Raw genomic sequence first — 22,968 nt, forward strand, 5'->3', positions numbered from 1 at the left:
CTCAAAACTTTCTTGCTCCTTTTCTGGGACACCTCTTTGAAAAAATAATATCTCTCTAACATAAAATTAATTTTCTTCGTGTAATAATTTTTTAAAAGTTTAATTATATCATCGTATGATGTTTCAGCGAATGTCTTCGGTAAACACAAAGTAAATAATTTTGAATAAACTTCTGATCCAATATTTGCTAATAAAAACGATTTTTGGTCCTCTATTTTGGCAATTGTAAAACTTATACACTTCTATCTCGCATTTCTTTATACTGAATTTTTATATTTGAGACTGCGACATTGAATTAAAATCTTTTACAAGTTAATATAAATACATCAATTAATCATAAAACACAATTAACAAATATATTTGAATAATAATTAATCCTATACCCAATTGCCTTTATTTTCAAAGTTAATTGACTACTAGAGAAGGAAAGAAAGAATTGGCCAAATAATTTTCAATTTTTACTTTATATTAATACCAGAAGAGGCCAATATATAAATTCTTGTTAAAAAAATTAAATTTTATAACTTATATATAAATATTTAAGAAAAGATAGAAAAAATATTATTAAAATAACATTTTATAAATATATTTTGCAACAATATTCAAATCGTTTTTTAGTGCAAAAATGATATGTAACAAATGATTTATCTTTTTTTAAATGAAGATGATGGCTAAATTATTCACTGGGCAGATAATAAATTAAGAGTAAATTCCCAAAAAATAAACTTTTAATTAATTAACTAAACTTCATATATTCTAATTAACTTTTTATTTATAAAGGAGTTTGATCATTTTTTTAAATATTATCACCTGAGAATTAGGTATTCGATATCTACTTCTTGTAAAAAAAAAGACTTTTTTTAAAATATTTTTTTATAATTATACTATTCTATTTACATAAAGAAATCAGAAATATATCAATTAAATTATTGCCAATATAAGGTTATGCCATCATATTGAAAATATGGAAAGATAATTTTGAAGTTGCTCTCCTGTAAAATTACACAAAGTGGAGATAAAATAATCTAATTCTCAAGCGACGATATTCTAAAATGACTCAACCATAAGATTTATTTAATCTCATTATAAAAAAAACTTAATTAAAATTTCAAAAAAAAATTTTCGTAAAAAATATTATGGCTCTAAAATACGCGTCTCATAATAGGTTTTTTTTGCAGATTCCACTAAAATCAATATGTTTCGAAATCTCGCATCTTCACGCCAGGATTTCGAATAACCCATTACACCCGCATAACTCATGAGACATACCGTGTCAAGTAGTCGCTTAACGTTAAAGATCCACCTACTCTCCAATTATTTATTATTAGGGTTGGTTTTAAGCAAATTTTATACTTTGCACAGCTCATAAATAAAAGAAAGAAAATTTGTGATGAAATTATTTATAATGTCATAAATAAATTATATATGTTCCTTAATATTGTAACATGTGATCCTACAGATTGCTATGCAGCAACGAAGATTTGATGATAAAGACGCCGCAAATATCGGCCTTGGCATTGGAGCATTTTAAAAGAGGCGAGGAAGGCAAGCATAAAAAATGCTCATCGTCTTGTTATAATAATTGACATTATTTTTATAGTTTTAATTTATTTATTTTCAAAATCATATTCCATAATCTTGTTTATAAAATAAATTAATATTTCGTTTTTTTTGATTAACGATTTCTATAAAATGTAAATATCATAATAAAATCTTTAATAGCCTAAGAATAAATATAATTATATAAATATCATATACCGATCTGATATATAATCAAAATGAAATTATATTTAAAAAATTAATTTTTTATACAAAATATTTTAATGTTATTAATTAACCCACGCGACTATTTTCATAAATCTTTCTTGTCCTGTTACAAAATTGTTTTTTGTTTTTTAGATTATTATATTTATAACATTTCAAATTTTTTTAATTTAGTTTTATTATATTATATACAAAATTGTTATGATAGATTTATTAAATATTAAAAGTTAAAATAAATAAATTTTATAAAAAGTTGCCTATTCATTTGAAGGATGAGCTCAAGCCATGAATTTTCCATGGGGAAGGATGGGAGAGGGGAGTGGGAATTTATCTCGTTTATGTTTAATTTTAATTAGGGTCTATTGGAAGCACTAAGATCTATAATATTTAAATTTATTAGAAATCTTAATATTTAGTTTATTTTAATTTTATCCGTTTGGTAGATATAATAAATATAAAGGAAGAAGTGGCTAAATAAGAAAATATTGTTAAATTTGGAATAATAGGAACGTATAGAATTACTAAGTATCTGGGTTGAAAATTGCTAGTATAATCAGAATATGTTAGAATATATATTTGATTTTTAAATGATAGAGTTTCTAAAATATTTCATATACAACTTCATATAGTAAGCGTGTCTGACCTTAAAGATAGATCTGATTTCCCTTGTTTGTATTATTCCAAAGGGCGGTTCAATCACCACACAAATATGATTTAGAAGATTTCGAATAAATGAATTTTGGCTAATTAACCGAACCACAATGAACTCATCTATTTTTATCTTATTAAGCAAATGGACTTATTAAGCCTATGGTTTAGAGGAAAATATCTTAATTTATATTTTATGTGCATACTCTCAGTTTTCCTCCAACTAAATTTGGATTCGATGATGTTATAAATGTTATATTTCTAATTAAGTTTATAAATGGAATATATTTTTATTTATTTTGAATTGGGTTTAAATTAAATAAAATTAAAATAGTGTTTGGGAGACTGATGAGCATGGCAATTTTCATATTCGTTATTTTTAAACTTTTTAAAAATATTTTAGGCAATTTGGTGAATATAAATTGTTAACACATTAAATTAAGATTTCAAAGAGAAGATGGACCATGGTAAAGTGACAATTGTTATTCGTTATTTTAAAATTTTTTAGAAATAAATGGGCTAAAATAAAATATATATTACAAACATGTTAAAATAAGATTTTAGTGAAAATGTACATACCATAAAATTAGTATCAATGATCATGATCGTAATTTTTTTTATTTTTTGAATTATTTTGTAGCAAATGGGTTAAATTATAAACTGTAAACATGGCAAATTAAAATTTCCATGAAGATGTACCAAAGAAGAGTGACAATTATCATAATCATTTTTTTAAACATATTTGAAGCTAATGGATAAATATAGAATCACTGAAATATATTTCTGGGCAAAAAAACCCGAATACCCTTAGCAAAAAAATAATGGACATAAATATTCACGGACAAAAAGACATAATACAAAAATACCTCGATTTTAGAAATATTTTAATTGCTTAAAAGAGGTTTTAAAAAATTTCTTCTGCATCTAAATTTTTGTCCGATGACTTCTTGTTTGTGGATATTTTTGTCCGGCCTTTTTGTCTAGCACATTTATGTCAGTGATTCGTAAAGGTTATAGATATCATTCAAATAGTCTTAAAATATTCTTACAAATCGAAAACAAGATTTTGGAAAAAAATTTATAATGTTGGAGATTTATTGGGAGTTTTGTGATTTATTTGGGAGATTTTCAAAAAGTGATAGTGGAGTTGAGTAAGGAAGATTTCGATTTAAAAAAAATTGTGGTAGTATACTAATCAATGTGGTCTGGCAACCCTGACCTTGTGTAATATGATTTATATCTTGACTATAACGGTCATTCTTTGCCTATTTCATTAGGCAGTGTTTATAGGGGAAATATTCTATTTTTTAACTAAAATAATCCTCCCTTTGTTAAATTCATAAATCTCGATTTACTAATAGAAAATTAATCAGAATCGCCCTTAATAAAATTTTGTTAAAAATATTAAAAAAGAAATGGAAAAATAATCTTGTTACTAAGCATGGGTCTAATAGATCCTATTTTTGTTCCTAAAACTAAAAAATACAATTTTTTTTTGATTATATCTAATTATAATAAAAATGATGAATTCAGGACATAAATGTCTTGGATAAAAAGACTCGGACAAAAAACTCCCGGCAAAAAGACCCAAAACAAATAGACATCAGACAAAAATACCCTCAACAAGAAGACACCTGACAAAAATACCTTCAACAAAAAACACAGAACAAAAATACCCTGGTAAAAGATGTTTTTTAAAACATAAATTCAATTAAAAACCTGCTCTTATAGTGTATTGTTTAGCATGAATAAGAGCTTACTGATAGAATGTCTAACCCTATGAACCTCACCTGATGATCCTATGACATGTAGTTTAAAAAGTTCATCTAGATAATTCTTATCCAGTAATAATAAATAAGTTGTTATAGAGTTGGTCAAAAATTTTTTTTGAAAATCATTTTAAATTAAGAAGGTTATTAAATAGCTAATATTTTATCATATATCCACTAAAATTTTTTTTTAAAATTCAATATTAAAAAATTACAATAAGAAAATTTTTTGAATATAAAATAAAAACTATCTTTTGGTGCAAAATATGCAAAATAAAATACCTATTTATATTAAAATTAGAAAAATTTATTTTGGGTTGATAAAAAATGATTAAAAATCATTGATAACTCAAAAGAATCATCAAAAGTATAATACACTTTGCATATTGCCAAAATTATTATTATTATGCGGGTAAAAGAATTCAGACCGTCATATTTACAGAATTATAAGTATTTAAAACTCTGATTCATATGAACCCCAGGAATGTAATCGAGGGTTAAAACCCATTATTAACCACTAGTAATTAATATTGATATATTCATCAGAGACCTGCATAGGTACCATTTCTACGGCCCGGCCTGGATTTTTTTAAAATATATTTTATTTATTTTTGATTTTTACAGCTAAAAATGGCGATTTCAAATATTTGGTTTTAAAATATACGGCCCGGCCCGGTACGGATATCTTTTTTAAAAAAATTTCAGGCCCGGCCCGGTCCGGGTAAATTTAAAAATTAAAATACGGCCCGGGGGCCAGGCCGGGTTTCCCTAATAATTGATTATAAACTTCTACCACACCCCTGCACTTATCTATGCATAAACACATATAAACCAAATGAGGATATTGATAACAATGCCAATATTGATAATATTTCGATTATATAATATATGAAAATTATTTGTCTTCAAACTCTGTTTTATAGATTGAAAAGCTAAAAGCATCGTTTTTGTATTTTAACAAGGTATAATAAACTTTTATTCCTCTTTTCCTTTATTTTTTATTCGAGTTTTTCTTTCATATAAAAACAAAATACTTGCCCTAAACCATATAAAAATAAATTAAAATAAATTTAGGAATTTAAAAAGTATATCAATTTATAGAAATTAAACAGAATGTTAAAAGTCATTAATTGTTTATTTCTCTAATATTAAGCCACTAGCTATGACCATATATAGTCACATTTGATACAAAAATGACCATTTACAATTAATTACCATATATGAAACGCAAATAAATTAACCTATAAATTATAGTTTATTTGAAAGTTTTTTTTCATAAATTTATTTAACATTCAATCCAAAATTTAAAATCATGAAGCACTTAACTTTTATCTCCCTCATTCTTATAGTGTTTTATTCCTCCATAGGTAGTAAACTTTTAAATTTTCAAATTTTTTAAATTTTAATAATAGTTTCTTAAATTATTTTACAGATTTTTATTACACAAATTCTTATATAATATGTATTTTATTCACTATTCCCACCATCTGTAGGCCATACATCACCAACTTATTATAATACTAAGTTGACTAGAACTACGCCAACTTTCAAAACTAGAACAACTAGAACCACCCCAACTACTTATCCTTTTACCACTACTGACTATGATGACACAACTCGAACTACACCAACTAACAGGACGACTAGAACTACACCAACTCACAGGACGACTAAAACTACACCAACTTACAGGACAACTAGAACTACACCAACTTACAGGACAACTAGAACTACACCAACTTACAGAACAACTAAAACTACACGAGATACAACCAGTTACCCTCTTACCACAACTGACGATGATTATACAACTCGAACTACACCAACTTACAGGACAACTAGAACTACACCAACTTACAGAACAACTAAAACTACACGAGATACAACCACTTACCCTCTTACCACAACTGACGATGATTATACAACTCGAACTACACCAACTTACAGGACAACTAGAACTACACCAACTTACAGGACAACTAGAACTACACCAACTTACAGAACAACTAAAACTACACGAGATACAACCACTTACCCTCTTACCACAACTGACGATGATTATACAACTCGAACTACACCAATTAGAACTACAACTTACAGAACTAAACCAATTAGAACTACAGGAACTCATAGGACAACCAGGACTCCACCTTATAAGAGAATTAGATAAAGAATCCATTATATTGATAAGAAAATAACTTTCATGTTGTATTAATGTTTTATAAAAATTCTATTTTATATAGTCAAATATATTAAATTGTATAGAGCCTATTTTAAAATAAACCTCCAAAATTTAAATAAACTAATTAAGAAAATTTATCAACATTAAAACCCGGTAAAAAACTTTATTTAGTGATAACAATTTCCCACATCATTTCAGTAAACTGCAGCTGGCACCCATATATAATATTTGAGTGAATTTAAGGCTTTAGGGATCGAGCTTGTTATAAATTTTAAGAATAAATCATCTATGATATCCCTCTCCCCATTTCGTAAAAATTTGAAAGCCAAATATTAAAAATGTAACATTAATGCCGCAATAAGTGGACCCAAAGCAGAGGCCTTCATGGGCTGGACCGGCCCAAGGCCCATGGGCCGGGTATATACTTAATATTATATTTTCTAGTGAACCTGGGTTTTTTAAAATATTTTTTTAAGGCCAAAATTCTTTTATTTAAATTTAATATTTAAAACAGATACTAACTTTAAAAAAATATTGCAATTTTTTCTTTTAATAATAATAAATTTCAGTATTGCAAACAAAATGATTGCCTAAATACGCTAAAATGTTTATTTTCATACAATAAATTAATTTTTAATGGGCACGGGCTTGGGAAAGATGGACCTAGCCTTATCCTATAAAAATTTTATAATGCTACCATGGGCAGGTCTGATTAAAATTTCATACCCCTAAAATTTTATTACACAAAGACCTCCAATACCCAATTTAACTACTACCCCCCCCCTCTCCATCTAACAAAATTTTAGCTACGCTTATAAAAAAAAGTATTATACCTTAAGAATCCAGAAATAAAAATCGCTATCAAATTTCCAAGCAAATAACTAGATAAAAAACAACGCGAAAAAAATTGTGTGTTAAGTGCAGGGTTGCCAGGTCAAAATTTTTAAATTGCGGTAGAAATTTGGTATTATGCGGTAGAAATATAAAAATTGTTAAAAAAAAATTTTTTGCTTTGAATTGACTTAATTATCCGCCTATTATTTTTTATTTAGTTTATATAAATACAAAGTCTAACTATTTTTCAAAATAAAATAACATCTTGATTTATTAAAATATATAAATTTATAAAAAAAGCCAACGATCTTTTTTAAATATAAAAGAATGTAAACAAGATAAAATTTTATAAAAAAAACGATTTTAATTTTACAATTAAAAATATATTTTATGCGAATGTCTCGCAAAACAACCGCATTTGGAAATCTACCGTGTGTGTGTGTAACATTATAGGGATAGGCGCTTAATTATCACGTATCACGTTTAAATACATAATAAGGTACTCCAAAAATAAGAAAATACAGATGAAACTACAGTTGCGGCAATTGTAATCACTTATCTTGTAGTACAACATTCACAGTGATACTTATCATCATAATGTTGGTAGAATCTTTTCCCCATAATATTTAACGACTCTAATATAAATGAAAACTATACTTGTAGAACAAAAATGAGCAAGGCTATCATCAATGTTTTAGGACCTAAATCCAGGAGGTCAATTCTTGAAAATTTAAAAAATGGGCATACATATGCAATTCTAACAGATGCATCTAAAAAGGGAAATATTTAAATATTTCCCTTGATCCTCCACTATTTTATCAAATTAAGGTCGTTTCAATAAAACTATTAAATTTTTTCTCCTCAAATTGTGAAAAATCCAAAGACATAGCTAACCTACCTAACCATATAATGGTAAATATAGCAGATTCGAGATTATCAATAAATTGCATGTCAGCTTTCTGATCTGATAATGCCTCAGTGAATTTGGTAAAAACAGTGTATTTACAGAATTGAGTCAGCACAATGTTGGTTGCGATATGTTCCTAATACCCGCCATCGATAGAATTTTAAAATTTTATAAACCTTTAAAAAAATATTTCTTAAATAAAGATTATAAAAACTGCCCTAATATTTTGAAATTTTTTTTCAATAATGAATGGCAGAGGTATATTTAGGAAGGATTTCACATGTAGGAAATCTACTACATGCTGTTAATGTGTAGTGGCAATCAGAAGAATCTTAACAAAGATTTACAAAATTATGCTGCAGATGTGTTCATCTTTACAGTTAAAAATTGACAATAAATATTATGGTGCCATTGCTAAAATTTAATTATATTTTATTTGAGATTTAAATAATAGAATTAAATGTTTACTGTCGTTATTGAGATATTTATAAAATTCCTGGCATGAAATATTATATATTTGTGTAACCATTAGCTCGGCCTCTAATGTTAAAGCAATGCGATTTCTCTCCTTTTTCCCGGCAGTCCTCGTCAGGCTAAAAATGCGCTCGGATGAGGCATTAGAATGAGGTAAGGAGAAGACATACTCGCATATTTTTTCCAAGCATGGGGATTTATCGTTATTACGAAAAAATTCTACTCATTTCTCCTCTGCTTTTTGACCATCTAACTTTAAGTATTGTTGGATTATGCAAATTTAGTTAAAAGATAGTTGTACTTATATTTGTTATATGCAAAAATAAATTTTACATTTTTTTATAGTTTATGGAATAAAATTAATTTAAATGATGGATTTTAATTTAGGTGTTTTTTCTAAAAATTATTATCGTTAATATTCAAATACTTATGTATATAATATATGATAAAATTTTGAATAAAGTTAGTGTGGAATTATATTAAAAAAAAAGAGAAAAATTAATTTGTGATTATAGAATCCAAGTATTTGATTTATCTCGATTCCTGTTACGCTTTCCCAAATAACATTAAAACCCTGAGCTAGTTCGGATTTATAACAATTGGAATTTGTTGGGTGTTTATAGAATACAAGTGTTCATTAATTAAATTATTATTAATATTAATCCTTTATTTTATTCATATAGATTTAATACATCCTTGATTCCTAATTAGCTCTCCCAATACTGCATTAACACCTGAGTTAAGTTCGGACTTGTAACAAGTATTTTGGCAAATCATAAAAAATAGAGAGAATTACAATCTCCTCAAACAAGAAATCAATATCTTTCGGTATTTTTAGTATATTTATTAAATTATAAAAACCATCAATTGATGGTTTCTATTCCAAGGTCATAATATTTAATTTGTAAATAGAGTTATTAAAATTAAATTTTGATTGTAAATATTCTAAAATTATCTTAATAAAATTATCTGCTTCATTTAAAAATGTATTAATTAGAATATTATTTGAACATTTTAATATAATATTTTTAGCAATAGCGCCATAAAATTTATTATCAGTTTTTAACTGTAGAGATGAACAGAGCTGTAGCATGATTTTGTGAATCTTATTTATAAAGAATATTCTGATTGCAACTGATGAAGTAGATTTCCTACATGTGAAACGAAGCCCAAATATGCTTCTGCCATTTCATACTCGAAAAAATTTTTCAAAATTTTAGGACAGCTTTTAAAATCTTTTAAGAAGTATTTTTTTAAGGGTTTGTAAAATTTTAAAATTCTATCGATGGCAGGTATTAATGATAACCACCTGATAGGTTTATATCGAACAACTCATACCATAGTCAGACCACTTCACCAACTCTTTTAATTCATTAACTCTTTTAGTTGATGACTAAATTAGTTAAAACATTTCATCACAATTATTCCGACATCCATAGAAAGTACATTTATTGCCTTCTTGCATGAATTATGTAGTATATGTCATATACAGCCAATTGGTATTAATTCATTATTGTGCTGCCTCAATTCAGTAACTTTGGTTTTTGCCAAAATTTACAGAGGCATTATCAGCGCAGAAAGCTGACATGCAGATCATTGATAACCCTGAATCAGCTATATTTACCAATATGTGGCTAGCTACATCGTTGAATTTTTCACTATCCGAGGAAAATTTTTTAACAGTTTTATTGAAATTTTCTTTCTTGTTGAAATAGCGAAGGATCGAGGGAAATGTTTAAATTAGAATTGCATATGAATGCCCATCTTTCAAATCGTCTAGAATTGACCTCTAGGATTCAGGTACTAAACTTGTGATAGTCTTGCTCATTTTTGTTCTGCCACAAGTAAGGTTTGCACTTACATTAGAATCGTTAAATATCATGAGAAAAAGATTCAACCCACATTGTGATGATATAGCTCTGTGAATATTGAACTACATGATAGATGTATACGATTTCCGCAAATGTAGTTGCATCTGTATTATTTATTATTTGAGAATATTTTTGTATTGCAATCGATGTTGATATACTCCCCTGTACTGACTTATAGGAATGAAATGATGTTGATTTATTATTGGATAAAAATAAAACAGGATAGAAAGAAGTTTACAATAGACATGTTTTTCGAATAAATATTTAAAATTATTTTAAAAATATAAAAATAATCAATTGATGTCTCTCAAAATTATTATTTATATATATTAAAAATGTTAAAATTCTAAAAAAAAAAATTGCAGGAAAAATTAAAAATAGCGGTAGATTTTTGCGGGAGATTTCCAATTGCGGTAGTGTTGCAGGCAGGCTTGTTAACCGATCTTTTTAAAACGATCGAATCCCGATCACGATCTTTTCAAAAAAAGAGGATCGAAATCCAGGATCGACCTTTTTTTTAAAAAAAGATCGCGATCACGATCTTTTTTTCTATTTAAATTTCTGAAGGAAATTTCTGACCGATGCAAAATTAACTAATAAATGTTATAAATTTATTGTAATTGAATAATAATATAATATAACCGATGCAAAATTAACTAATATAAAAATAAATTAAATATGGTAGAAATTTATTGTAATTGAATAATAAATATAACAATTATAATATATTTATTTATAATTAAAATTAGCTTTTAATAATAAAATTTTTTCTAAATTATCATCATTTAAACATCAGCGTCTTTCATTTAGAACATGTTTAGCTTTACTAAACAAGCGCTCCACAGGAGCGCTTGATGGCAAAGGTGTATTATATCCAATAAATATTTTTTTTAAATTAATATAAGTATTAAAAATATTCATGGAATCATCATTTGAATAAAAAATTTTTTTAACAGAACAAGCATTTTGTACAGTATTTTTCCCAAAAAAAGCATCAATGTCATCCATACATTCATTTGAGGTATCCGCATATGGTTGTTCCTGCATATTTTCCAAATGGGCAACTAATCTTTCTTTTACCATGATATTTTATGGCAGATTAATATAAGGCCAATTAAGTTTAAATTTAGGGTGAATCATGGCTGCCAAAATGTTACTGTCTTCATACAGTGAAGGAAATCTATATTATGAAATGTTAATTAATTTATTATTAAATAAGTGTTCATTATATAAATCAAATCAAGTATCTGCAAAACTTAACCCTTTTAAATTTTACAGTCAAGTCTGGCACATCATCTGTATGGTATTTATTTATATTTGGGTCATATCATAAATATTGATTAAATGTAAATTAATACTTAATACTTAATATACAAAGAAATTAACATTGTAATTTATTTACAATGAATATTAATCAAAATATTAGCTTAAAATTCAAATAATCTAATAAATTTTTAATGTCCTTAAAGGCCCATTAATATTTTACTAGATATCAGAGGTTTAGTAGAACTGGCCTGTTAAAAATATTTTACTAAATTTGCCAGATCTTTGCAATTTTTTAATATAATTTGCAGATATCTGATAATATAAAATAATTGCATAAAAAAATATTTTTTTATAAAGAATCTGTATCTAGATTCTATTTCTGTAGGACCTGCTCAACTCAGGTGGTGCTGATCATATTATAAGAGTTGCTTTCATCCATTTCACATAAAGTAAAATACTTACGTAATTTCAAAAATGGTAAGATTCTCATTCTCACTTATATCTGCTGTTACATCAATAGTAGAAGCAATAGAATATTCTAAATCTATAATGGACATTTACATTTACCTATTAAAATAAATATTAATATATTATTATAAATTTATATTAAATAACTTGTAAGAGCTCTAAATCTCGTAAAATTTAGGAAATGAATAAATATATCTATAAAATAAATGGTGGAATGGAAGTTGATAAAATATGAAGATAGATATTTTTTTAAAAAATAATATTTTAATTTAATTTTCAAAATTTTTATTTTATTTATTGCTTTTTAAGTAAAAAATTAATTTTTAAAAAGATCGGGATCGAATTTTAAACAAAATGATCTCGATCTCGATCCTCAATTTAAGTCAGAATCATAAATCTCGTAAAATTGACAAATTTGCGATAGAATCCAGGATCGTCGATCTTTTGATTCGATCTTTTAACAACTCTGGTTGCAGGAGAGAGATGACTGCGTGTAAACTAAAAAATTGCGGGAGTCTCCCGCTGATGGGGGGAGACATGGCAACCCTGGTTAAGTGTGGGCCCAAATTTAAACTTACCTTTATTAAATTATTTTGCACCATATTTTATATAATATATATTTTGAAAACAATCATCTATCGAGATTTTAATCTATCTATAAGATTGTTAAGTTATTATGGAGTTGGTCAAAAATAAAATAAATATTGTCACATTTTAAGCCAAAATTATTATTTATCAAGCTACTGAAAAATCCAAACCTAATAACATAATTTTCAGTGATAAAATTTAAAAAACTCTATTGTTTGTGTAAACCCCATGTGTACTCAGGAGGTTAAGATCCATTATTCCTTATTAGTAATAATAATTATAATTTGCTAATAAATATTGATATGATGAAAATTAGCTTTTATATAAATGATATTCTATTTAAAAAAGTGCGTGAAAAATCTTAAAATTTACGAATTAACAATATCAGTCACAAAAAATATTGGAAAAATGGCACGCTCCCCAAAGACTCCGTGATTCGTTATAGGATGGGCGTTTGACCTTTCTATTAGTATTAATATCATTTAACTAAACAACTCCATAAGCTTTACATATTAACTTAAGTTTTGAAATTAATTAGTGATTTGAAAGGTTTGGCAAAATTCATGCTTAGCATAGCGTCTTAATATCATAATTTATATACTATTTTTGAAAATATAACTAGATTAAAAATTTAATGAGATTTAAACTTTTTTACTTCTATTAGATTCAAAAATATTTTGAATCGTTGAAAAAAAAACATCATTGTACCTAGACTTAATTGATTTTTGAATCTTAATTTAAAATTCGATATTTAGAACTCAGCTTAAGGTTTCGCTTAGAAATGGTGTTTATTTATTGATTGAAAAAAAACTTGATAAATTAGTAAGTACTAATCAATTACATATTCTTCCTATTAGCGTGAAGTCAATTATGGCATTTTTTATTTATTTTGGCAATGTTTATCTTTAAATTATTTATCAAATGGGAAGCTCTAAAAAAATATCTAATTGTAATAATTATTGTGGTAAATATCAGACTCTGGCTGACTTTACGCGTATAAGGCGTAATATCATAGTTTTATATTTGGATCATAATTCTGTTACGTTTTTATGGCTGGTGAAATTGAATAAAGAATAATAAATAACCTAAATGGATTAACTTAATTTACAATTAAGCACTAAAAATTGATAAAATTTTCAGAATAACGTTTTCAGTTGCTCTAATCGTGAAGTTGGTCAAAATTCTGTGACTAACAATTTTTTCCTTTATAATGTCAACTATACTGGTTAAAGTGAAACACTAATGAAGCACAAATATTGGCATATTTTAGAATCAGCCAACTTTAAAGGAGATAATATAAAAATCACGGGGAAATAATATTTAATATTTTTTTATAAGAGGACACCGAAATTTTAATATCACCTAATGTTTCTTGAAATATTCTTGTTATTAATTTACAACATTTAAATTTTTAATAGAATTTATATATTAGGAATTGGACTTTTTTCTAATAATTAATTCTTTGTATTTATTTACATTTTAATAGCCCAAAAAATTTATATTTTATTTTTAGCACATATTTATTTTTTATATCAAGTCAATACCACGAAATATTTTTCGCGAAATGTATTATAGCTGAATGCATAAACGTGAATGACGTTTAATGAAATTTCTGCTAATGCATCCCGGCCGGTGGTTTTACCTCTACAATATCTTGAATGTATTAGCGAATGCATTACCACGAAACATTATCGTTAATTAGAGCAAATGTATAACCGTTAAAATATTATTGCGATTGCATTAAAGAGAATATATTACAGCGAAAACATTACTGCCAATGTATTAAACAGCAAACATATTGCCGCGATAACAATATCGCTAATACATTATGCGAATTTAATACCGCGACTGCATTATAAAGAAAGAATTATTGTGAATGCAATACATCGAATGCAATAGTGTTTTATTTATATATCTATTTATATTTGACAAATGGTTGATATAAATAATATAAAATATTAAAATTAAGTTTCTACCTCTATTTTATAATAAGGAATTTTAAAATATTTCAGAAATTATAATTTTATTACCCTATGGGAGTGCGGGGCCCATAATTTTATTTCGCCTTATCTCTTTTTGGCTGAACTCTCTACTGCTATATACTAACCCATTTAGCAAGTTCAAACTTTTTCCAAAGTTCTAGAGCCGTACTAATTAATGTTTTAATATTTATTATTACTATAATACATATAATTTTAAAATCTTTTATGGATATTCTGCGTATTATAGTAAATGTCAAAGAAAAATGAAAAGCACAAACCTAGATTTAAGGAAATTTTAAGTAACCCTCGACTCCATAAATTTCGATAAATAAAGTAAGGTAATCTTTTCCAATCATTTATAAAATGCAATTGCAGTAATTCATTTGTTAGAAAATGCTTTAGCGATATTACAGTTGAGATAATACATTTGCGATATTCATGATAATATTTTCCCAGGCGATTATAAATTCATGGTAATATATTCTCGAAAAGGCTGCATTCATAGTGGAGACGGATCCGATTTTTACATCCGTTCCGTCAAAAGTCAATCTCATTAAAAATGTTATATATGTTCATAGTGCGTATGTTCCGATACCTTCCGTCTTAATTACGGATCCGGCAAATTTTGAAGTCAAAACATTTTGACTTTTTGATCCGGCAAATCTTATAGAGCGTTATAACGTTACTTACAATTTTTTTATAGTCTATGAACATTTATATCATTTTTAATGAGTTTGACTTTTGACGGAACGGATCCGTCTCCACTATGAATGCATAGCGGTAATATATTTGCGGAAATGAATTCTCTATAAACTTTGGCGGTAATACATTGCTTTAATATATTTACGAAAACACCTATTCGCAGTAATGTATTCGTGGAAATAACTTTTCTAGGAAATATGCATTCGCGATGTAGTAATGACACGCCATTTATTTTATAGTAATTCATAATAAATAGTAATATGTTCATTTTAGATTCATCTATTCCAAAAAGGCAAGACCGAAATTTTTAGCCCTTAAAAAATTTAGCCTTAGGGTTAAATGACAGTTGGTTACATATATTTAATCATTTATAACAGTGTTATGGTGTATAGAATTATATTTAAATTTGTATTGGATAAATTCACAGATTATTTAAGTATTGGTAATTGTTAATTTTTTTTAGATTTTCTTACCCCCCCCCCTTACTATTGCGTAAATTATATAGTTTTATTAATTTAATAATCGATTTATAATTAAAATAAAATATGTAAACTATGTAAAAGATAATATATTTAGAAATAGAATTTAAAATCCATATAAAAAATGAGGTTAAAAATAGTCATCTTCCTCTGGTGACAGCCACAAATCTTTAAATAATCTAAAATTGTAGCTTAATATAAAGCGCATTTTGTGTTTAATGAAAGGGTCCTCAGGATTTGATTTTATAACTCTTTCAGTTAAATAGTTTGATTAGGGATTAAGATGCTTTCTCAAAATATTAATGAATTCTACTAATGGAAGCATTATGTCTTTATCACTCCTCTGAATCCTCACTTTAACTAAGTTGTCCTAATACTGGACCAATTAAGTTAATATATTATTAATTGTGTTGGAAAAGCATGATGGTTTAAAATAAATTTTTTATTAAAATTCATGGTTCATATATGAATTCAAGTAAATGGATATCTTAATTGTTTTTTTAATATAATTTTTATTCAGTGTTTGTTTTAATTTTAAATATATATTTATATTTTTATAATCGTTTAAATTACAGGTAAAATTTGATATGAAATTTAAAGTTGGGGAAACTGAGGTTAGGTAAACCCTGGGGCTTGGCAAACCATTTAATCTCATTTTAAAATTAAATAGACCAGAAGGTTAAAATTTTATCATAATATGTTTAACATCTATAGACAAAAAATCTTTTGAAATAATTAATTATTAAAAATTTTATTTAAGAAATAAAAGTTTGATGAAATTTTCAAATAGCAAAAGGCCTATAAAAGTGGACAAAAAAAATCAAGGGGATAAAATTCACTTTTTTTTTTATTGAACTGTTGAAAAGTAAGATATTTTAATAAAATCAGAAAAATTATATGTAATAACCTAAAAAAACAATATTGTCTATTAAAAGAACTAAATTCATTAGAACATTTCATTGAATTATTTTTAAAATAAAATAAATGCATAGCCTTTTTATATAAATTATCTAATCAGCATTAAGTAGTGTGGATTATGCTACCTGTAAAAACACTCTTATTTTACAAACCCACTTTAGCATTATCAACATAAGATATTTTTATTGATAGTTATTTTTAAATTCAATTCTAAAATAAAAAAAATTAAATAAATTACTTATTAATAATATCAAAAAATAAGTGTGGGTTATTTGTGATAGTTCTCTGTTTATTGGGGAAAAAATTATGGAGTTTCATGCTGATGGCTAGCAGCTTGAATTGTAGGTTAGTTTTTAAAAAATGATGCTCTTAGCTTATTTGTGAACTAATAATATAGAAAGCTATATTTTAATTTAAACAAATATATATAGTGGGTTGGTATATCTAATAATAAAATGTTAAGAATATAATATATTTTATATCTAAAGATTTATTGTAAAAAAATTTGCATTATTCCCCATCTTCGTTATTGTTAATTATTATTAACAGAATTTTGCTCATTTGTGGTAATAAGTTGGGCTGAGAAATTATTTTGTGCTTGATTGCTTGTAAAATTATCAATATCATCAGAAGCATTAGATAAGGAATCTTCAATATTTACATGATTCTATTTTTTAATCAAATTTTATTTATATAAATAAATTTACTGGTTTCTCTGGTAAATTATTTTGATAATCTTTCATTGTAGGATTCACCATCATTTTAATCTAGTTAAAAATAAATGAATATATTTACAATAGCAAACCTTTTCTAAATAATTATTAGCTGCGACATTTATTGCCTTATCATCTTTTAAATAATTATTTCTTTCTATAGATGGAAAAATAAATTCAGGAGTAAATTTTGGGAAAATAGGTATCATTTAATGTATTTATATCTTATCTTATCTTCTTATCTTATCTTGCACGTTGGTCATAGACCTGCCCAAGAGGAGCGAACGTGAATTATATGAAGGCCTATCCTTCGTATAATTTATACCGGTTTTTTTCTCAGGATACCGATAAACCTTGTACCCAGGAAACTGATTTATGAGTGGAACTAGCCCCTTCCAATGAAGTGAATAATCAGATATAGCAGGAGGTAGAAATTATATTATAAGGAGACAGTGGCGTAGCCAGGATTTATCCATAGGGGGGGGGGGGGGAGTTAAAATTTTTTTGGGAGGCGAAGCCCCCAAACTCTACTTTTAAATATTGGCAATATTATAGATAGTAACAAGCATGAATAAAAAAAATATTAGTAACAATTTTGGCTAAATTTATGATTAATAAGCGACTAAACACTGAAAACATTATTCTAAAAATTTAATCTATGTTTAGTCAATTGTAAATTAATCCATATAATTTAGAAAAAAAAAATTTGCTCCCCGAACCTTACATTTTTTAAGATCACTCAATATACCTGATTGAGTGTTAAAAATAATTCTTTTTTAAATTTTAGATATAGATTTTATTTATTATTAAAATACTTTAGCATAAATAAAATCTCTTTATTTAACTATGCATTTATTTTAATGATAATATACAATAAAATAAATTTCAAAATTTAGCAATTTTTATGTAGATTATTATATTAAAAATTTATTGTAAATAACTATATTTAAAAAATATATAATTCAATAAAATATAAGTAATTCTTGTACGGTATTTTAAAAAATATAATTTAACAATTATAATTAATACAAAATAATCTATAAATATTTCTTATTGCAAGAGCAATACTTTTATTAAAAATACATAAATATTATGACTAAGAATTCATTATAATTGAGTTTTGCATATAAAAATTTGATGACTAAGAAAATATGATAATCATAGAATTGAATTTATAAAGAGAGGTCTACTTTTCTCTGAGATTTGGCTAATTCATCTAGAATCAAATTTTTACCTAGAATAATCTCCTTATAAATATTTAAAAGGGCTAATCCATTTAAACGGTTTTCACTGGTGCTATTTCTTAAATAGGTTTTTAACCTTTTCAAAGTTGAAAAAGACCTTTCATTGGTGCAGGTACTAATCGGTAAAGTAGCTAAAATAAAATGTAATGTTTTGATATTTGGCAGGGAATCTAAAGTGCAATTACACATGGAAAGAGCCTGCAAAACATTTGTAGGTCTCAAAGAGTACTCTATTCTGTCGAGATTTTTATACCAAAATTCGACATCACAAAGTAACTTATCATACGATCCTGATAAATCATCAGAATAAAACTCTGAGATTTTCTTAATATCCTCTCTTCATGTGTAATTAACAATCTAGACTCAACCGGCAGAAGAAAATAAAAACTTTTTAAAATAAAATTATGACTAATTAATCTTTCTTTTAATTGAAATAAAAATGTGTCAATAAGGGGAATAAAAATATTTATTTTATAAAAATCCTCAATCGAAGAGGCATCAATATTTAAGCGATTTGACTGTCTAGCTAGGTTTAAAAATTTCAATCCTAAACAAATTAGCGATCTCCTTTACTTTCTTGTAAATATCATGAAATTTTTCATCCACATTTTCTCTGATATTTGTTAATATTTCAACAATATCCTTTGCCCTATTCATAACCTCTCTTAAATCCAAATTAATTTTTTGAAGTATTTTGCTAAAATCATAAGTATAATTAAATAAACATTGAATTGATATTAAAAATTGTGGCTTCGTAATCGCCTGTAAAAAATTTTCAGCATCTGAGGAATCCTTTTCTTTGCTAGATACGTAGGATTCGAGTGCTGCAAAAATAACTTCATATAATTCTATGAAGAGTCTCACCGATTGTTGTCTTTCGATAAACCTAGTTGGGCAAAATCGTTTTAGTTTTTTTTTTGGATTATTTGAATCAATATCATCAAATGTTCGGATAAATAACTGTCTCTTTTTGGGTGGTGTGAAAAAGTCACAAACCGACGATATTGTGTCTAAATTTTGAAAAATATATTAAATTATAAAAAGATATCTATAATACATAATAAAATCTAATAAATTCCAATTAAATTCCAATTAAATTAAAAAAAATTTACGTAAACTGTTCCGGATGTCTCGAATTTCACATGCCTCGGATATCATCAAATTTAGGCAATGTGAGCTGCAGTGAACATATAAAGCGGTGCTATAAAGCTCTCTAATTCTTGACTGCACTCCCTTAACATGACCACTCATTGAGGGAGCTCCATCATATCCCTGGCCTCTCATTAGATTTAAATCTAGATCTTGAAGGGATGCTAAAATTTCTTTGGCTATCGTCTCTGATTTAGTGTCATGTTAATCAATAAATTGAACAAAGAGTTCCTTCAATAATGACCTGATTCCATATCAATAAACCTTATTGCTATGGATAATTGCTCTATGTTACCAACATCCGATCTCTCATCAGCCAGAACACTAAAAAATGGTGATGCTTTCACTTTTGTAGAAATTTCTTTCAATATAAACTTATTGCATATGGATATAATTTCATTTTGAATGCATGGACTATGGTAGGTGGCATTTTTAGCTGAGCTTTCAAAAAGCTTATCATTATTGTTGCATAAAAGTTTCAGCAATTCCTTAAAATTCCCTTCATTATGAGAAGATGAAAGTGTTAAGGGGCCAGCTGATACTCTATGAGATCTTAATGCTAAGCCCTGCCTCCCTAGCCAAATGATTGCATCAATTATTATAATTATTCTGGCTCTGTTGGTTGTAACAATATCAATTTTTTTTTATTCAATACATTAGATATTGATATCTTTTGATTCATAAGATGGCTTTTAAAGCATCAGATATCTCACAAGAATTGAGATGATATTTATTTTGTTGATGATAATTAAAATTTTCAAGAGCATCTTTCCATCTTGTATATACTTGACTTACCAATGTTTTGAGTTTTTGTAACCCGGGTCCAGCATATCTTGGTGAAAAAATGACGCACACTTTACAAAAAGCTCCCTTTTCCTTAGCTGAATAAGCAAGCCACTTATATTTGTTAAGCCACGATGTTTGAAATGTTAAATTTCTTTTATCCAGAGACAATGGAAATTTATAGCATTTGTCAGGGGCCAAAATATTTTCCACAGCCAACAATTTTTCATTATCATTTTTAAACTGAAATTTTAAGTATAATGAAATATCTTTTTGAGGACATTGATTTTCTATATTTTTTTTTAAATTTTAAAATATATATTTCAATGTGAATTGTAGAGTTCAGACCTGAGCACAACAAGAAAAGAATATAGTTTATTAAAAATATATCTTAAATAAAGATTCAAGTTATCTATTACAAATTTAAAATACAGGGTAAGACATAGAAGGAAATTATTTGTTTTTATCTAAGATACAAGTTTTCACAATACTGCCCAACTCTGCTTGTGATGTTATAATATCTAAAGATTATTTGGGAATTTACAATAATCAAAATGATGAGCTTTTCATATAAAAAAGGGTTATAACTAAATAAAGCACATTGCAAAATTTTAATAACTCAAATGGAAATATAATTTACAAATAAAAAAATAGAACTCAATTATATTATAAAATACCATACCATCATTTGATGATTTTCTAGCCAAATCAACTGAGAGCTAAGATTCTTTAATAATACATAATTTTTCTAATTATAAAAAATTAAGAGAACTTATAAATGATAATTTAGAATTATACCATTATCATTTGATGATTTTATTTTAGCTAACTCATTTGTCTTCCCTGAGTATATTGGTTGTATTTCTAATTGCAAGATTAAAATAAAGATATTATAAAAGTGAATACCATTACCATCGTCATTTGAGGATTTTGTTATTCCTAAATCAAATTACATAAATTTTCTAATTCAATTTAAATATACCTTTATTTAGTAAAAATTTTATTATATCCATGTGGGAATTAAATAAAAATTTTAAAAACTATCTAAATTTAGTTTAACAATTTAAATTTTATTATTAAATTTAAAATATATAATTAAACAATAAAAATATATTTACAATATATATTTAATTGTTATTTAATATTTTATTAGTTCATAAAAATATATTTCATTTTAATATCGTTATTTTATTTCTAAATTGAAACAGTTTTTTAAATAAAATAAAATAAAATTAAAAAAAAAATTTTTTTTTGAGGGGTGATGAGGGGGGTTTCAAACCCCCTCCTTGTCTACGCCACTGTAAGGAGAATAGAATAGATATAGGAAACTGTCCAAAGTCTTCCAAATACAACCGTCTAATTATTACTTTAAGATATAATTTATTACAATAAAGGAGATAAGGAAAGGAAAGCCATTATCATTTTACCGATAACCAAAAAAGAGTCTTCTGATCTTTAAGAGCATATTACGATTACTTAAATTTAATTTATTACTTAAAACAATTAGAATTTGATTAAAATAAAAACTAAAATCACAATTAATTAAATTTAAACTATAATATATTAAAGAAGAAACTTGATCATCTTTAAATAAGAATCAAATATTGTTGAATATGTTGATCGATGTTATTTTATTTATTTTGGCAATTGATTTATTTTATATTATATCAATTTGTATTTAAATTTAATCGGTGAAAATTTTATATTAACATTTTTTTATACATCAATTTGTATTAGTTATTATTATTGTTTAAAAAAAAAGATATATAAAGAGATAAAAAAAAATGTAATTGAGCTTGGAAAATAAAAATGTAATTTATCATATAATAAAATTTAAATTATTATAAGAATATAAAATTATAACCAATATAAATTTTGACAAAAATAAAAAATATAAAATGATATTATTACTTAATGGAAAACCCTATTTAAGTATAATTAAGATACAATTAAGAATTAATTAAAATTAAAAACTAAAATCACAATTTATTAAATTAAATTATAGTAATTTAGAGAAGAAGCTTGACCATCTTTAAATAAATATCAAATAGTAAAATATAATTAAGATAATTATGGAAAGACCAAAAATAAAAATAAACATATGTTCTGAAATTTTTTCAAATGTGTTACTAAGGCTTTCATAGTGGAGATGGATTCGATTTCATGTCAAAACATCTAAATTGCCGGCGTCCGACAAGGCTTTCATAGTGATTTTTTTTTAACGTTT

General features: G+C 25.9%; 2 protein-coding genes and 1 long non-coding RNA gene across 4 annotated transcripts in view; 1 reads left to right on the forward strand and 2 right to left on the reverse strand.

Moving 5' to 3' along the window:
• Positions 1–1,712, forward strand: part of LOC135931302 (uncharacterized) — a 35,493-nt gene extending 33,781 nt beyond the window's left edge. For both annotated transcript variants that reach the window (XM_065468308.1, XM_065468309.1), the window contains one exon: positions 1,460–1,712. In XM_065468308.1, coding sequence (XP_065324380.1) covers positions 1,460–1,586 — 127 coding nt within the window. In that variant the 3' untranslated portion in view covers positions 1,587–1,712. The remainder of the gene's footprint in view (positions 1–1,459) is intronic.
• A 15,138-nt stretch (positions 1,713–16,850) lies between these two features.
• Positions 16,851–17,912, reverse strand: LOC135932078 (uncharacterized). Its single transcript, XR_010573277.1, has 3 exons — positions 17,658–17,912; positions 17,560–17,619; positions 16,851–17,519 (listed from the first exon to the last, which is right to left on the reverse strand). It is a non-coding gene; the product is annotated as an uncharacterized LOC135932078 (long non-coding RNA).
• A 1,419-nt stretch (positions 17,913–19,331) lies between these two features.
• Positions 19,332–22,947, reverse strand: LOC135923659 (52 kDa repressor of the inhibitor of the protein kinase-like). The gene is made up of 5 exons (XM_065458530.1): positions 22,915–22,947; positions 20,776–20,984; positions 20,203–20,573; positions 19,922–20,146; positions 19,332–19,819 (listed from the first exon to the last, which is right to left on the reverse strand). Exons 1-5 carry the CDS (start codon positions 22,945–22,947, stop codon positions 19,332–19,334), a joined length of 1,326 nt encoding a protein of 441 aa, XP_065314602.1.
• Between the last annotated feature and the right edge of the window lie 21 nt (positions 22,948–22,968).

Source organism: Gordionus sp. m RMFG-2023, chromosome 1, assembly GCF_954871325.1.
Source record: "Gordionus sp. m RMFG-2023 chromosome 1, tfGorSpeb1-WG-v2, whole genome shotgun sequence".
In the NCBI taxonomy this organism is placed as follows: Eukaryota; Metazoa; Nematomorpha; class Gordioida; order Chordodea; family Parachordodidae; genus Gordionus; species Gordionus sp. m RMFG-2023.

Bases quoted from the DNA above. Each gene is read 5' to 3' on its own strand.
- LOC135923659 (XM_065458530.1), bottom strand. From the start codon at position 22,947: ATGAAAGCCTTGTCGGACGCCGGCAATTTAGAT. The intron at 20,985-22,914 runs GTTTTGACATGA...TTAAAATTTCAG, and splicing joins CGGACGCCGGCAATTTAGAT to TTTAAAAATGATAATGAAAA. The intron at 20,574-20,775 runs GTTACAAAAACT...TACAACCAACAG, and splicing joins CCAAGATATGCTGGACCCGG to AGCCAGAATAATTATAATAA.